Source organism: Penicillium psychrofluorescens (genome assembly GCF_964197705.1).
Source record: "Penicillium psychrofluorescens genome assembly, chromosome: 3".
Taxonomy (NCBI): domain Eukaryota; kingdom Fungi; phylum Ascomycota; class Eurotiomycetes; order Eurotiales; family Aspergillaceae; genus Penicillium; species Penicillium psychrofluorescens.
Genome location: NC_133441.1, coordinates 1,215,205 through 1,231,883, shown reverse-complemented (window position 1 = coordinate 1,231,883; position 16,679 = coordinate 1,215,205). Strand labels below are relative to the sequence as shown.

Genomic DNA, 16,679 nt, shown 5'->3' with positions numbered 1-16,679 from the left:
TCCGGTCGTTGTAGTGGTGACGCAGAAACAAAAGAAGGAGGGTGGTGTCACAGGGTAATTCGGTAGCATTGGTGTTCGTTGTCAACGGAATCTTTATTGTTCTGCCTCTTCTTTGGCAGGCTGCAAGGCATTGCATGGCGGCCATTGACGGCTTAGGCGTAGGTCTGCACTTCGTTGGTCATGGCCTGACGGTTGTAAGGGCGAGCTCTGTATCTGGGACCAATGAACAAGAGGCTGCGTCCGAGGGCGGAGGAAAATGCGGCAACGCATGCCACTTTTTGGGGTTTTCTCCAATTGCATTGCCGATAGCCGTGCACATAGACCGAACAAGAACCCAAAGATGATATGTCAAGCATGTCATGGCTCGTGTCTGCATAGAGCGGGGCTTCCAAACCCGCCGAGGTCTTTTTTTCCGCAAATGGTTGGCGTCTGCGCTTGTCAATCTCTGTTCAACTGTTAGAACAGCGATAGCCGCATCAAGGCGCGCAAACCGAGCAGCGGGAATCTTCATCCGAGGACATTCTGTTCCAAACTTGGGTTCCTTTCCGAGGAGGTCGCACAGTTCTTGTGTGCCTGGTTGGAAATCTTGGGCCCTCGTTAGAGCAGGGCATGGGCCACAGGCTCGGCAAGAAGTCCTCTTTCGAATCTCGTTCGTCCCCAGTCTCTCGCCCCATGCAGGGGTGTCCAACCTTTGTGATCTACACACCCGGTGACCGTGTCGCTGTCTGGCAGCGTTCATGCTGTCTGCAACACTACCCTTTGGGGGCTTGGGGGTCTTGGGCCCATAAAATCCTCAGTGATGATGTAAGTTCGAGTGTGAGACACTTTTTCGGACAAAGCAAAAGCCTCGGGAAAAAACCTCGTGTGTTCTTTTGGATTCTGTGGTTCCATCGTCCCTGGGGTATCAACATATCAACCAGGCAAGTGGTAATCTACTCACAGTCAGTGGCTGCGGTAACAGATAAGGGATTTCAGGGCTTTTCACTCTTGTAGTTCCGGAATTTCTCTCCATCTCCGCTTGTTCTCTCCCACGCCACCCGCGAATAGACGTCACCCATCACCCTGACCTCCGGTTCCCAGCCACCCCATTTTCGACGACGAGGGCACGGAACCCTACAAAAGACAGTAATGGTGGGACAATTGAGGGGCAAGAAGGAAGGAGGGGAAGGTTTCAAGGCCCAAAAATCGAGAGCAGGAGAAACGGACGAGGGACGATGCAACACCCGTATTTATAGGCCTACCCTCCCTCCCACCCGCCAAGCCTTCTATCCCAACCAGCGTCCTAGAAGCACCAACCAGTCTCCGCTTGGAAAGAAGCCGGGTTATACCAAACAGGAAGGGGGCGTAGTCCGAGACCGGTGATCATAAAGTAAATAGGCCGCCACGGGAAAGCGGAAGCGAGCCCTAGTGGAGAGATGGAGGGATGGCTGGCAATCCTGGCCCAGACTCATCCTGTCTTTGCCCACTCCGAGCGGGGTCCGGGCGGTCCAGAGGCGAATCGGCGGGCAGATACGGAGAAGAGGATGCAGCAAGAGGCCCGGGATTGGAGCCACAGGAGGATGGGCGGAAGTCGATGTTCCCCCGGTGGCCCAATGGCTTTCCTGGCACCCCCATCTCCATCACCTCATCGGCCGCAACAGACCAGGTCTCCGCCGGATGGAAGACTCTCCGGTGAGGGCTATAAAGCCCCCCTTCTTGTCGGGGCGAGTCTGACTTTCTCCTTCTTCTTTTTTTTTATCTTTCTAACTTGCTCCATCTGAACAGTCCTCGGTTGAAGACCTTGCCTTCCTCCCATCTATACTTGATACCTCTCCGTCCTTCCCTGAGGGCATCACGTTCCTGTTGCACATTATTATTAATTTGTGCTTAAACCACCTCGTCGTCTCTTCATTCAACTTGACTTGCAAGAACTCACTGTCGCCATGGCCACTCACCGTCACTACTACCAGCCCTCCGCTATGCCCATCAACGTGCCGTCAAAGGCACCGGCGCCAGCGGGCTTGTACCCCGTGTCTCGGGTTCATGGCTCGCCGCCAGATTTGTCTGACTCCAGCACTGTTGCTGGCAGCCGCACTTCGGGCGGCCTGACATTCAGTTCCGCCAGCGGCGACTATGACTCCAGCTCCGCCGGCTACTCCGGCGTGGACGTCGTCGATGTCCTAAATGGCCGCATGCAAGATGCGTACGACCCGATCCCGCTGGACAAGGGCATTGCCCGACAGGCGCAAACGTGAGTACTCCACTGTCAACTCCACGTTTGTCGAAGTGCGACTGTCATCGTTTCTGGCCCACGAGCATGCATGCATGCTCAAACGCATATTCACGCGCGATGGGCGGCATTTTGCGACGGTCGTGGAAAGAGATCACTGCTAACTCGCAGTTATAGCTCCGGCCGCATGAACGCAAAGCAGCAAGAGTTGCTGGAGCTGCAAGCCCTCGCGCAGCGTCGTCTGAAGGGTGTACGATCGAACTTCAACGAAGGACTCAGAGTTGCGCGCGAAACCAAGCGCGACCTGGAATGGACCCAGAAGCGTGTCAGGTAAGACCCCCCAATCCCTTTTTATGCCTCCCTTGATGAAGAGCGACGTCAACACTCTCCGCTCCGCTCCGCCGCGCTCCGCCACCAGAACAGCACTTGGCACGTGCACGGCGATCGCCCAAATGTGTTTAGGGTTGTTCTAGGCAAGATTCTAGAAGCTGACGAGACTATATTTAGCGCCCTCAAATCTAAGGCTGAGCGGGCCCACCCGGACGACTACCGTCGCGCGGCACAGAAATACGCCTATGACGATAGGTACTGATCCGTTGCGAGGCGTGTAATTTCTCATGAATGTGACGAACGGGCGTAAAAATACCGTGATTTACGGGCTGGAATGGGCTATTTCTGTCTTGGTTTTGTCGAGATTGGCGTGTTTTGTGTTTTGCTTAGTTTTACTGCGTATATCCCTAGGATCTTGGTAGTTTGTATGTGTCACGAGAGGGTATTATAGTGCTTGTTACGCCTCAATAATACTGAATTCTATGAGGTCATACAGGATTTTGTCGTCTAAAGCATGCTTGTCTAGAAGCGAAAAGACGAAGACGACAGGGAGTAGAAAGCTGGCCATGTAGGAGTAAGCAATAATCTGGCATTCGGATCTCCCCAGCTCATTAGTTAGCAATACGGATCTGCACAGCACCCTCCTCAGCTCACTAGCTAGCAATGCGAACCTCCACAGCACCAGTCACCTTCTTGATGTCATCAAATACGGCCTCGATGGGGGTGACATAACCGATATCGTTGCGTTCAGCTCCCCCCCACAAAAGTCCAACCACGCCTCCCAAGCGTGTGGACACGAACGTTCCCGAATCTCCTGGTTCCGCAAACGGTCCTTCCGAAATGCTCGCGAATGCATATTCCCATGTTGTGACTAGTCTGAATGTTCCATACATTGGGATAGGCTCGCGGGTTATTAGAACAGACTTGAGCCCGTGAAATTTAGCCTGCGTGATGGATGTAGACCGCCCAGATTTGAAAACCACCATTTCCGAATTGGTGGCCTTGAGAAGCTTTTCTTGTTTAAAGAAAGCTTCTAGTGGAAGTCCTGCTACTACAAGTTGCTGAGTTGTCGCTCCGTAGAGGAAAGGCTTGTATCACCGAATGTCAGCATAGCTTCAAGGATAAAGGAGTAGAATGAGCCATACTTTGTTTTTCCCAAGTCTCTCTTGACGGATTTGAATCAAGGCCCAGTCCAGAAGAAAATCTTGATCATCATTCCGCGCTTCTTTGCGGTAAAGACCGCTGCCAGCAAACACAGGGCCAAGAAAGTAAGCTCTGTCGTCAAGAAATTGTTGAAAATGATGCCGTTCAGATTCCAGGAAGGCGATGACCCTCAGCGTCATGTGGTAACGTTGTTCCTCTTCTCCCGTGACAAATGCATCAACAGAACTTGCCTCCCTCTGCTGTATCTGCCGCTCGATTCTCCTGAATTCTGCGTCTCTGAAGTCTTCAATTTTCGAGTTGATGTCCTCAATAGTACGTCTCAGGTCAGGAACCGAGGGATGGTCAACATTGAGTATCATCTTGGCCATGGCATCCCCTGGGAGGACAGGCGAAAACATCCACTTACGGAATGCTATGAATGTAAGTTAGTAATGTGTCAACAGTCACAACGAGGTAACTTGACTGAGAATAAAATAGTCAAGTGCCCGACATACTGACCTTCACCTGCATGTTGAATGGGATTCAGAGACTCTCGATGGTTTTCCGGAGCATAAACGCAGTGAAAGCATGTCATGCCAAAGGAATGCCATTCATTATCTGGAGACCGGAGTTGTACTATGCCGCCCAGTGTCGAAGAACCGGCTGAACTGGAGTGTATTCCGAGGCTAACTCCAGGTTGTGCAGGTAGAGTACAAGCTTGTCTCGGGATAAGAGGGTTCTCGACATGTCGCTTGATCTCATCCTTTTGGAATAGAATGGCCACATCGCTCTCATTTTGTTGAGCAAGCAACCCACGGATTCGCTGCGTGGCAGTGTAGAACTGGCTCGTTGAACTTTTAAGGACGCTAACCACCACTGTCACAGGGTTCTGGATTGGGTCCCCACTTGTTCCATATCTCCAGCACTCAAGAGCAGTCCATTCGAGAATATCGGATCGAGATAGGATACTTTCGCAAATTTTTTCCCATTTGTGAAAAATCGATTCAGAGGGGCTCACGGGAAAGCATCGAAAAGGTTTGAGAAGCGCATCTCCTATTAGCTCCACGCAAATGTTAGAAACTAACGGCGCAAGAGCTTGGTGGATCCTCTTCGCGACGCGGCGCGAATTCCGCTCTGTGACAACAAGCACCGTCGGCACGGGCTCTGGTTCCGGGTCAACCTTGGATTGCCGGCCGGTGATGCTGACAAACTCGTATGAGATTCCTTCTTCGACGAGGATCGCTTCAGTGTCTGCTCGGAGCCTGGGCGTCAAATCATGATATCGCGTGCGACGGTCGTACTCTGCACTGACCAGACGAGTAAACGCTGGAAGAGAGCACAAGTAAGGGCCTCCTGCCCTGTGCTCAGACTGTAGGAATCCATCACGATCCACATGTGATGAACCACTGAAGATGGAGGTACGCGAAGACGGTGAATCATAACTAAGCGCGTGGGCGCTAGAACGGGTCAAAGTAGAGCCCACAGAGCCGGAAGCATTGGACATGATGAGGTATGTGAAGCACGCTGAGAGAGAGGGCAAGAGGGGGAGGATGGCAAGAGAGAGAAGGGACGAGAGAGAGAAGAGAGAAGGGACGAGAAAGAAAATCAGAAGAGAGAAGAGAGAAGAGAGAAGAGAGAAGAGAGAAGAGAGAAAGGATGAGAGAGAAGAAGAGAGTGAGAAGATGGGGGAGGGATATTTGCTCTCTCCTCAGGACGGTACTATGGCCATATGTATGTAGCGTTAAGCCTTTCTAGATTAGTGACTAAGCCTATCTAGTCGCGCTTCCTTGCAGCACTGGGCAGGCACAAACTACCTGTGACTCCCCATAATTGTATCTAGTGGATGAACCTGGTAGATTAGGGCTATAATGTACGAAGATCGCCCAGAAGTTGCGTAACACAGCTGGAGGATATCCTCAACTGTGTACATTGACCGACAAATAGGTTCCTCTTCACAATCACACATCTCCTATACAAAGACGTGGGGAACCAACTCTGTAGATCACCTGGGGACCTTTCGACAGGAAGATCCTACTATCTACCTCACGGAATGAAGATTGAAGACAGCTGTCTGTATTTATTTTGCCAATCAAACGATCTAGCCAAAAAAAGCACCACCATGGTATCCAAGTCCTCAGCCACACCTCGATATAAACCGCCGACTAACTACATACCAGCCTCCTCGAGCTCGATGGCCCGATTAACGACACGGACAAAGCGTCCCACCTTATCAGCATCCTGCTTGGCGGTCTCAATACCCAAAAGGATCTTCTTGACGCCAACGCTGAACTTGGATTCATCCAGACCGCCGATATTTTCCAGGGCCGTTTTGATCTCCTGCGAGTCAAACACTCCGGATTGCTCCATGATATACCGTAGCTCGGTAAAGGAGTTGACGTTCGGAACCATGATGTCCGAATTGAACGAGTTGTAAACGTCTAGGTTCTTCATCAACGCACGCTCGGTGGTCGTGGCCAGGATCAGGAGCCGGCGTCCGTGAGTAGGGTTCTTTCCGAGGAAGACCATGAGCGCCTGGAGCACGCTGTTGCTGAACCGGGGGCCGATAGGCACCCAGTCGATGATGCGCTCGATATTGTCGATGACCACGATACTCGTCTGACTCTTGTACGCGCTGTCGAAGATGCGGTTGATGTGCTGGATCTTTTGCGCCTCGTTGAAGCCAACCATGTCCTCGGGGCTGATGAGCTTGATAAAGGGGAAGCCAGAGTCGATGGCAATGCGCGCTGCAAGCGCAGTCTTGCCGCTTCCCGTGGGACCGTGTAGCAAGACCGAAAAGAGAGGTGTCGAGTCAGCCTGGCCAACCTGCTTGACGAACAATTCGCCTTCCCGGAGGATCTCATTGATGGTGTCCGAGTAGTGGATAACGCCATACTGAAGGCGACTGGAAAGTTCCTCTTCCGACACACCAAAGGCAGGCTGCACTTCGGCAAGAGCTTGGTGGAAATCAGCCCGGTTGACCTTCATGTTCACCACATCTTCGTTGATGCTGGCCATCGTGCCCACTTTGACGTGACGCGAGAAGGCAAAGGACGAAGCCGACTTAACCAGACCCGCAATCTCAGCACCAGAAAAGTTCTTGGTCATGTGCGCGAGCTCGACCAAGTCGACATCGGCTTCCATCACGTTGTTGGTGCGCATCTTTTCAGTGTGGATCTTTAGAATCTGAGCTCGACCACTCTCGTCTGGAAGCGAGATCTCCATGTGCACCTCCAGACGTCCTGGGCGCAACAGGGCTTCATCGATCATGTCCATTCGGTTGGTCATACCGATCAAGAGGATGTTGTTCAGCTGGTCAACGCCATCGAGCTTTGACAGAAGCTGGTTGACCACGCTGTCGCCCACGCCGGTGCCACCACCTGCTCCGCTGCCACGCTGTTTGCACACTGCGTCCAGCTCGTCAAAGATGATGATGTGGAGGCCACTCTCGTCGCCCTTTTCTTTGTACTCCTTCTCCGCGTCTGCGAACATCTTTCGAACGTTCTCTTCTGATTGACCGACGTACTTGTTCAACACCTCCGGACCGTTGATGATCTTAGGCTCTCGAGCGTTAAGCATCTTTCCAATTTGTCGCGCAATCAGCGTTTTACCCGTTCCCGGCGGGCCGTGAAGCAACAGACCCTTAACATGCTGAATGCCCAGTTTCTCGACCAGACCAGGGGGGAAGATTCGGGAGGCAAAAGCACGTCGGAAGATCGTGCTGAACTCGGAATCCAGGCCACCAATGCCCATGTCCTCGAACTTGAAACCGGGCTGAATGATGGAGTTTGCCGCTGGGCGGCGGTTGGATGACTTCACATTTATGCCGGTTTCTTTATCCCTGTAAAAGTTCAATTGCGTGTGCGTGGTGAGGATTCCCCTTGCCAGGCCGTCTGTCTCCTCCAGTCCAGAGCTGAGATCGATTTTCTCGGCGGTCAGATCCACTCGCTGGACCGTCTTGACATGTAACAAAAGGGGCACATTCGCAACGTCCAGCAGGATTCGTTGTCCAGGGGCAAAGATTTGGTTATTGAAAGCCTGGTTGTGTCAGCAAAAGATCCCTCAAATCCATGTGATATCCATAACATACCCGGATCACTTCACGTCCCAGCACATCCTGATCATACGGCTCTTGCGGCCGCTTCTTCACCGATGCAAAGCTGACTTCGATATCGGCAGAACCCAAATACGCCTGTCCCCCTTGGCTGAATGGATCGTACAGCTGCACTTTGACCATGTCTCGCAAACCAATATTCGCCCATGTCCGCTGAGGATCCGACATGCCAATCCGGCCGGGAGGAAAGCCATCCAGAGGACGAGCGGAGAGAACGAAGAAGTCGTTAATCAGGACTAGGATGTCGCCGCGGTCTCGCGTAGGCGGAATATCCTGCGGTGAAACGGCGACGCTGCTCCGAGTCAGTACCTAGTATTTCCTGAGTAACACGAGTTCAAACATACAGATTTCCAAACGTATAATTGGTGTCCGGACTCTTGTCTGGCTGCAAGGTCCAGGTCTGGCCACCACCCGGCGGTGGCCGTCCTCCGACCGGCATCCTCGGCGGCATCTGTTGCTGGTGTGGTGGTCGTCCCGGCGGTGGCGGGCCTCCGTATCCCCTTAGATCAGCAGACGCATCAGTCATCGGTACATCGTTATCGCGGGGAGGGTCTGCATTTGCTGCACCGGCCCAGTGGGCGCGGCTGTGATCATACCGTGGAGGGGCTTGATTGGGATTCGCATAGCCTTGCGCAGGCGGGCGTCCGCCATCTGGTCGACTTCCGAATGGATTGGGTACGGAGGGAAGGTTGTTTCGATTAAACATGATGAAATGATGTAGTGGTGTGGTTGAGGGAAGCTGTCGAGAGGAAGGGAGGTCACTCTCTGGCCACTGTGTCTCGAGCGAGCAGGCAGCAAGCTATGTCGATCGGATCCAGGCAGCACAAAAGAGCTAGAGGTGGAATGAGGAAGAATAAATTGGATTAAGAGTCAAGAGAGAAGGATCGAGGGATGAATGTGAATGTGGAAGAGGAAGAAGAGCAGGAGTTGGGAGTGGCCAAGTACGAACTTCTTATCGATAACCACCTTGACTCCTTCACACTCTCGCCACCATGCCTCTGTATGGAGACCCCTTAGCTTTCCCCGGTTCTTACTAACGAAATATAGCCATCTCCTCGGCAAAAAGTCATGGAACGTTTACAACCCAGAAAGTATCGCCCGCGTCCAGCGCGACGAGGCACAGGCCAAAGCCCGCGAGGAAGAGGATGAGCGTCGCATGCAAGAGGTCGACGCCGAGCGCCGCATTCAGATCCTCCGCGGTGAACGTCCATCCACTCCTCCCCCACCACCACCGCCTGCATCATCCGACCGATCCCCCCGATCAGACCGCAAGACCACTGATGACGCGGGCGGATATCGGAAAAGAAGACGTCTCGCGGGCGAGGACGACACGGACCGCGATATCCGTCTAGCGCGCGATGATGCCGCGCGAGCAACTGCAAAACGGGACGAGCTGGCTCTCACATCCCGCCGTAAGGAGAGTGATGTCCAAGCACCGCTTGTAGATGGCGCAGGCCACATCAATCTGTTTCCTGCAGCGAAACAAAAGGCAGAGAAGAACCCGGAGGTGGAGGCGGAGGCTTCACGGAAGAAACGAAGCTACGAAGATCAATATACCATGCGGTTCTCGAATGCGGCGGGGTTCAAAGAGGTAGCGGGGCGGAAGCCGTGGTATTCATCTGCAGAGCAGGACGTTCGAGCGCCAGCTTCCATGTCTGAAAAGAATGTCTGGGGGAATGAAGATCCCCGGCGCAAGGAGAGAGAAAAGGCGCGGATGGACACGAATGATCCTCTTGCAGCTATCAAGCGCGGCGTGAGGCAGCTGAAAACTACGGAGCAGGAGCGGAAACGCTGGAATGAGCACAAGCGGAGGGAGATCGAGGCCTTGAAGGCTGAAGAAGTGCAGCGGTCGAGTCCGCGCCGGCGGAAACGGTCACCCTCCGCGGGCAGTTTGGATGGCTTCCAGCTTGATGCGCCCGCTGGACGGGAGCGTGAGGATAGACATCGACGGAGCTCCTCCCATCGACATCGGAGCAGCCACCGGGATCGGAGTCGAGATCGCTCTCATCGGAGTCACCGGCACTCCTCGCGAAGTCATCGCCATCACGACGGAGCCTCTGACAAAGACCGGCGTTCCAGGAAACCAGAAAGTGGCAGAACTTAGACGCATTGGCCTTTTTTTTTTTTTTTTGACGTGTACCAGGATACCCCATTACTATTGAAATTCAAACACCCCCTTTAATGTAACTAGATGTTGAAAACCATAGCCAGGTCATAGATCTCACTGGGTATAATCCTCTATCTATCTAAGAAACAGTAAATTGAAAACAAAATCAACTTTTGCACCTCTATTCGCTCATTTCAGGTCCCATTTCTGGGTGCCTTTCTCGCCATCGCCCTCCCACTGAATCTTGATATCCAACAACCGGGACCCGGCCTCCTTCTTCTCGTAGCCGACTTTGCCCGCGATAACCTGGCCCTTCTTGAGAGGCTTAGGAGTATGTTTCCCATGGTCAATCAGACAAATAGCCTGCTGCCAATGAGTTTCCGTCCCATCGGGACCAGTAGTGAAGGCGACGATGCCCTTCTTCTGCATATCTGCCGGCACAGCCTCGTCCGGCACGGTAGACTGCCTCGACGGCATGAAGAAGATATCGAACCAGATCGCCCATCCATCCAGTGCGTCAATATCTTCCTTCAAGGTGACTTGAAAGTCCTTCAGGAAAGTCAACTCGTCAACGGTGATGGTGTGCAGCGGAAGCGGGAGGAACACCGTGGAATCGCCAGGTGTGGATTTCGGCTGGATGCTGCGCACAAGAGCCTCGTCGTAGATGTTCATGAGCATACTCTTCATGTCGAAGCCGTACACGTTGTTCCAGAAGGAGATGTGCGATGCAACGAAATCTGGGTCTGCGAAGGGCGCGATCCGCAGCGTGGCGTGCGAGGGGACCATGAGACCATCCGCGGCGAGGTAGCGGTCTCGGGCGTAGATGACGGAGTCGAACATCGCCTCGAACAGGAGCGCATAACCCATCCATTCGGAGATGATGATGTCGACCTGCGGCACGGGTAGAGTCACCTCTTCAATCTTGCCGCGGATGCATCTTTTCAATGTTAGTGGTGTACCAACAGTGTGTTGAAACGGCGCACTTACGTGATGACATCGCCCAGTCCATTGGCGTACACAATCTCCCTGGCGCGGTCGATGATGTTCGAGTTGTCGACTGAGATAACCTTCTTCGCACCCGCGCGAGCGCAGAACATGGACAGAATGCCGGTGCCGCAGCCCACGTCCAGAACCACCTTGTCCTTGAAAAGGTGCTTGTTGTCGTAGACGAAATCACGGTAAGAATCGGTGCGCACGGTGTCCTTCAACATGGATTCATGGATTCCTTGAAGAAAAAGGTTAGCCAATGTTTCAAGCCTTCCGGGGGTGAAAACATACCATTGTAGGAGTAGGATACAAAGTAGCCATCTTCGGCCTCCTGCATTCTATCGGTCGTCTGGGCAGACGGGGCATTGTCGAGCTTCTTCTCTTCCTTGGACAGCTGGTCCTCCATTGACTTCTGCACGGCGAGTCTATACTCAGAGAATTGGGTCTGAAGGCGCTCCAGATCCTCCTGGAGCTCGAGCACTTGGCGCTCGGCTTCGGTACCGGGGGCGGCGTCTTCGCCCTGGTCATCAGCGAGGTCATCCAAGCTATACAGAAGGGCATCGTCTTCCAACACGGGTTTGAGGTAGGCGTCATCGTCGAATTGGGCCTTGGTCGAAACATCGGGTGTCTTGTTCCCAGACTTGACTTGGGTGCGCACATAGTTGACCAGCTTGATCATGTCCAGGAAGTCCAGGCCTGCAACAGGATCCACAATTAGTTCATTATCTTGCTGGATCTGACGCAATGCATACCAAGGGTCTTCTGGATCTTCACCAAGTCGAAATTGTGCTTGTCCTTGCACTCCTTGAGCATGGCGCGCACATCGGGAAACACATCGTCGGTGAAAAGGCCTACAACAGGCTGCGACTCGTCCTCAGGCTCGAGATCCTCCCAGCCCTCCTCGTTACTAGAGTCCGACGAGTCCGACACGGAAAGAGCGTCCGCCATTATGGTATGGTGCAAATGCTCAGATGTTTGGAGGGGCAAGAACAAGATCAAAATCAAAAATCCTTATCAGGGCGAATTATCAGTTGCTGCCTCAGGCTGCCCCTGCCCGTTGCCCCGGTCTTTGTTTATTCATCACTTCGCATCATCCGTTCGGTTGGCAATCATACCTACTCCTCCCCCCACCCCCAGACCATGTCTTTCTTCTTCGGTCGTGGCCGGTCACGGCAGCCGGCCGATATTGTGCGGGCCACCAAGGACCTGCTGCTGCACATTCAGGACTCCCCCAATGCCCCCAAAGTCGACGAGGAGCTGTCCAAACAGCTCACCCAGATGAAACTCATCGTCCAAGGCACACAAGGTTGGTCGCTCCCTTCTCTAGTCGGATCCTATTTAACTCGTTGGACACTCTAGAAGTCAACACATCCCCCGAACAGGTCCACGCCCTGGTCCAAGTCACTCTGCAAGAGGATCTACTCTACGAGCTGTCGCGAGCACTCCATCTACTCCCATTCGAGGCGCGTAAAGATACTCAGACCATCTTCTCACACATCCTCCGCTTCCGACCAGCATCTTATGCCCCCGACAAAGACCCGCCCGTTGTCTCCTACCTGGTCCACCACCGACCCGAGGTGATCATCGAGTTATGTCGCGGCTACGCCCACCCCCAGAGTGCCATGCCATGCGGTGTCATTCTGAGGGAAGCCCTGAAATACGATGTCATCACGGCAGTCGTTTTATATGATGAATCGAACGAGGGAGAGCCCGCTGTGCGGCTGTCCGATCTGAAGCCCAGTGTGCTGCAGAGTGGGAACGGGATATTCTGGAATTTCTTCGAATGGATCGACAAGGGCAATTTCGAAGTGAGCGCCGATGCGTTTACGACATTCCGGGTAGGTTCATATTCTGCCCCGTATCCGGCTACCCGGTTCGCTAATGCCTCTGCTACAGGAGATCTTAACGCGTCATAAAAGCCTCGTCACATCCTACCTAGCCACAAACTTTGATCTATTTTTCGGCCGATTCAACGACACCCTAATACAGTCGGACTCGTACGTGACCAAGCGACAAAGTATCAAGCTGCTGGGAGAGATCCTCCTGGACCGAGCCAACTACAGCGTGATGGTGGCATATGTGGAGAGCGGGGAGAACCTCAAGCTATGCATGAAGCTGTTGCGGGATGACCGCAAGATGGTGCAATACGAGGGGTTCCATGTTTTCAAAGTGTTCGTGGCCAACCCGACCAAATCGGTGGCTGTCCAGCGCATTCTCATTAACAACCGGGACCGGCTGTTGCGATTCCTGCCCAAATTCTTGGAGGACCGGACGGACGATGACCAGTTTATGGACGAGAAGAGCTTCCTGGTGCGCCAGATCGAGTTGCTGCCCCGGGAGCCGGTCGAGCAGGCTCGGCCGCGCCCAGCGCAGTCGGTCAGCGGGACGGCGGTGGCATAGTTAGGCCGATCGCGATGTGATCATGATCATGAATGAGCTGGTTGGATTGGGTATAGCAGTCACGGGCGTTTGCGAGATTCTGTACATGGAATGATTTAGGTTTTCTCATCAGCCGCAGCCACTCAATAGTCAAGCACTTTACCTGCGACTTGCCAATAATAATCCCGATCTACTATAAGCGTTAGCGCACTCCACATTATTGAAACAAGTGACCCGGGTCCATTTTCAACAACACGACCGTTTGAACAGAAACCCTCATTCCTCCCGTGGAATGAATTGATCCCTCCCGCCAAGCCTTCCCTCCTTCTTTCTTCCTCTTCCTCCTTGGTTCTCGAGCTCTCTCCCTCCCTCAATCCCAACTGATTCTTCCACATCCATGTCGTCGTGTTGAGCGATGCTGCCTGAATCGCGACTAGTCACTCCTTTCGCCTCCTGATTGTGGAATTATCTACTGCCCTTCCTTTTTTTCTCCTCGCTTCCCCCTCCGCGCACCCTTTGCGCCCAGCCTCACCACCGCCCAATTCCTGTCGGTCATGTCGGGATAATGGTGGAGAAAGCTTCTGTATCGTTATCGCCTCGGTCGGTCGCCCGTCCGATACACGCCGTGCCCTACGCAGACACCATCACGGTCGACGCTCCCGCGACTCGATCCTTGTCCCTCCCAAGGCCCGCCGATGATGCGCCCGCCGGCCCAGATGGCCGATCCCTGAGCACGAGCGCCGCGTCAACATCGCCCAGCCCAGTCCGCTCGGCGCTGAAGAATGCAGGGCAGGATTCGGGCCTCATGCCCTGCACACCGACAGGAGAGAACAGTCGTAGCCGACGGTCGGAGGACAATCGCTCAGCACTCGGTGTGCCGTCGCCCTCGCCCTCATTACACAGTGTCCCCAGCATCGTCGTCAATGATACGGGCTCCCGTCCCAGCTCGCGCCCAGGTTCGCGATGGTCGGAACGCAAATGGAGCGCATTGAGGAAGAGGTCTCAGGAGTTTGATGCGAAGACCAGCTCCGAGCCTCCCCCGCCGCCGGTGCCTCAGATCGAATCGGCGTTCAGTGGGATCAGTCTCGATATACCGACGGGGAAATTGGATGATCTGGGGACGCAGACGTTGAAATTCTCCAACAGTGGGAGCCTCCTCGTCAAGGATAGATCAAAACGCCCGCGGCCCAAGCAGCTGGATCGGCAATCTGCACTGCGGCAAGAATGTGAGATGACGCCCGCTTCGTCCATTGCCTCAAGTGTTAATGAGGATGGGGATGGTGCTCCAAAAGTGACCCCGCGGCCTCCCCGGCCACAGAGTCTCCTTCGGCCGCGGCAAACGAGTCTGCAGTGCAGGGCTGTCTCGGCAGACGAGGATATGCTCTCGCGTCGAGTTCGCCTCATGTATGAGAAGGGTGAAGATAATGTCACCGACTCAGAAGTTGCCCAGGCCATGGCCATGGATAATGGTGTACTGTGGGAGGAGGGTGCAGCCGAGTCTTCTGCTAAGATGAACGGGGACCAGACAAGACCTTCCACGGATACGGAACGGATCAGGAGGACGAAGAGAGAGGAGGAAGAACTCTCTGGGGGAATTGAAGATTGGAAGAACGTCGGCGCGGCCGATGTGGATCGGTATGGCTTCATCCGCGTACCGACGACGACGTCGACCAACCCCTCCCGTTCGGAGCCCAATCCCCTCCAACGAGTCACCACAAGCCTTCTTCTGGCCTCTGAAACGCCGCGGCGGAAGCATTCCCTTCGGCCAGGGTCTGGCAATCGCTCGTTGCTTAGCCGGTCTCCCAGTCGCAAACTGAGCCAGAGCTCCCTGTCCAATCGTCCTTCCTCATCACAAAGCACACAAAGTGCGCCAATACGGCGCTCAACGTCTCGCTTGCGCACCGCGGCGAATCATCTCCCTCACAACCGAGACCGGAAAGTCAAGGATGAGGCGGGTGATATGCTAACGCTCCCGTATGAGGTTCCCGAGAACGAGGCAGAGGATTCCCCAATGTCTCGGACGGTGCGAAAGAAGGAGTGGGATCGTGAAGATAAATGGACGAAGATGGCCAAGCCGACCAAGAAGCGCCGGGATGGCGGTGGCATGACTTTTGAGTTCGATACGCAGAGCTCGAAGGTAATCGAACGGACGTGGAAAGGCATCCCGGACCGATGGCGGTCCACAGCGTGGTACTCGTTTCTCGAAGCCAGCGCAAAGCGGCGCAAAGACAGCCCCTCGGAGAGAGATCTCATTGATGCCTTTCACGAGTATCAATACGTCTCCTCGCCCGATGACGTTCAAATTGATATTGATGTGCCGCGGACTATCACCAGCCACATCATGTTCCGGCGACGGTATCGTGGTGGCCAACGACTACTCTTCCGTGTGCTTCACGCCATGTCACTATATTTCCCCGACACCGGCTACGTGCAAGGTATGGCCGCTCTGGCAGCTACGCTTCTAGCCTATTATGACGAAGAGCACGCCTTCGTTATGCTTGCACGACTCTGGCAGCTCCGCGGACTGGAGCAGCTATACAAGGAGGGATTCGCGGGACTCATGGAGGCCCTTTCCGACTTTGAACGGGAGTGGCTGGCGGGTGGTGAAGTCGCCACCAAGTTGAATGAAGTCGGCGTGCTACCTACCGCCTACGGGACGCGCTGGTACCTCACTCTCTTCAACTACTCCATCCCGTTCCCGGCACAGCTGCGGGTATGGGATGTCTTTATGCTCCTGGGGGATGCAGAAGACACTACTGGGACCCCATCCGGGAAAAAGAAAGAAACGTCCTCCACCCCGTCTGCCAGCTCTTTCGGCCAGGGACTAGATGTTCTACATGCCACATCCGCGGCTCTTATCGATGGCATGCGCGAGATCATCCTCGAGTCCGACTTTGAGAACGCCATGAAAGTGCTCACCAGCTGGGTGCCCATCAAGGACGTGGAACTGTTCATGCGCGTCGCCAAGGCGGAATGGAAAGTCCACCGCCGCAAGAAATCCCCTCATCCTTAATTTTCTTTATACCCCTTTCTTTTTTCGGGCCTACTGCTTCTCTATTACTTGTGACTACCACCACTCACTACCCACCCTAATCATTGTCCACCATGGTCCCCCGTCTTGACGATATTAACTTGACTGTCTAATTCTGATGTCCACCCATGCTATACCCCATCAGCCGCTTCCCCTAATACATGCCTCCTTCCCATTTCACAAACACCCACCACTCTTTACCCATCTGCTTTTCCCTATACTTCAAGGACCGTCAACCCGATTCCCCGTGTCCACCTATTATTCTAGACCATTTTTATCCTTTGCCGTCTCGACCTACCCTCTCCTATATTCACCCTCCCCCTTTTTCCTTGTCCCTGTTTCGGTTCCAATTCTGTTTGTGCTTACCCTTACCACCTTTTGG

The 16,679-nt window shown here is 53.9% G+C and overlaps 7 protein-coding genes across 7 annotated transcripts; 4 read left to right on the top strand and 3 right to left on the bottom strand.

The window, feature by feature from the left end:
* Positions 1 to 1,922: 1,922 nt before the first annotated feature.
* Positions 1,923 to 2,801, top strand: PFLUO_LOCUS4598 (uncharacterized protein; the record flags this gene model as incomplete). The annotated part of the gene is made up of 3 exons (XM_073781964.1): positions 1,923 to 2,230; positions 2,387 to 2,539; positions 2,717 to 2,801. 3 exons carry the CDS (start codon positions 1,923 to 1,925, stop codon positions 2,799 to 2,801), a joined length of 546 nt encoding a protein of 181 aa, XP_073638667.1.
* Positions 2,802 to 3,192: 391 nt separating this feature from the next.
* Positions 3,193 to 4,213, bottom strand: PFLUO_LOCUS4597 (uncharacterized protein; the record flags this gene model as incomplete). The annotated part of the gene is made up of 3 exons (XM_073781963.1): positions 3,193 to 3,627; positions 3,685 to 4,115; positions 4,198 to 4,213. 3 exons carry the CDS (start codon positions 4,211 to 4,213, stop codon positions 3,193 to 3,195), a joined length of 882 nt encoding a protein of 293 aa, XP_073638666.1.
* Positions 4,214 to 5,848: 1,635 nt separating this feature from the next.
* Positions 5,849 to 8,244, bottom strand: PFLUO_LOCUS4596 (transport between ER and Golgi ATPase protein; the record flags this gene model as incomplete). Its single annotated transcript, XM_073781962.1, has 3 exons — positions 5,849 to 7,717; positions 7,770 to 8,085; positions 8,138 to 8,244. 3 exons carry the CDS (start codon positions 8,242 to 8,244, stop codon positions 5,849 to 5,851), a joined length of 2,292 nt encoding a protein of 763 aa, XP_073638665.1.
* Positions 8,245 to 8,785: 541 nt separating this feature from the next.
* PFLUO_LOCUS4595 (uncharacterized protein) lies at positions 8,786 to 9,897 on the top strand (the record flags this gene model as incomplete). The annotated part of the gene is made up of 2 exons (XM_073781961.1): positions 8,786 to 8,793; positions 8,841 to 9,897. 2 exons carry the CDS (start codon positions 8,786 to 8,788, stop codon positions 9,895 to 9,897), a joined length of 1,065 nt encoding a protein of 354 aa, XP_073638664.1.
* Positions 9,898 to 10,089: 192 nt separating this feature from the next.
* PFLUO_LOCUS4594 (Ribosomal protein arginine N-methyltransferase rmt3) lies at positions 10,090 to 11,835 on the bottom strand (the record flags this gene model as incomplete). The annotated part of the gene is made up of 4 exons (XM_073781960.1): positions 10,090 to 10,837; positions 10,888 to 11,125; positions 11,179 to 11,583; positions 11,640 to 11,835. The coding sequence occupies 4 exons, from the start codon at positions 11,833 to 11,835 to the stop codon at positions 10,090 to 10,092; spliced, it is 1,587 nt and encodes a 528-aa protein (XP_073638663.1).
* Positions 11,836 to 12,027: 192 nt separating this feature from the next.
* PFLUO_LOCUS4593 (Hym1p) lies at positions 12,028 to 13,287 on the top strand (the record flags this gene model as incomplete). Its single annotated transcript, XM_073781959.1, has 3 exons — positions 12,028 to 12,193; positions 12,247 to 12,725; positions 12,784 to 13,287. 3 exons carry the CDS (start codon positions 12,028 to 12,030, stop codon positions 13,285 to 13,287), a joined length of 1,149 nt encoding a protein of 382 aa, XP_073638662.1.
* Positions 13,288 to 13,831: 544 nt separating this feature from the next.
* On the top strand, positions 13,832 to 16,279 carry PFLUO_LOCUS4592 (uncharacterized protein; the record flags this gene model as incomplete). The annotated part of the gene is made up of 1 exon (XM_073781958.1): positions 13,832 to 16,279. One exon carries the CDS (start codon positions 13,832 to 13,834, stop codon positions 16,277 to 16,279), a length of 2,448 nt encoding a protein of 815 aa, XP_073638661.1.
* Between the last annotated feature and the right edge of the window lie 400 nt (positions 16,280 to 16,679).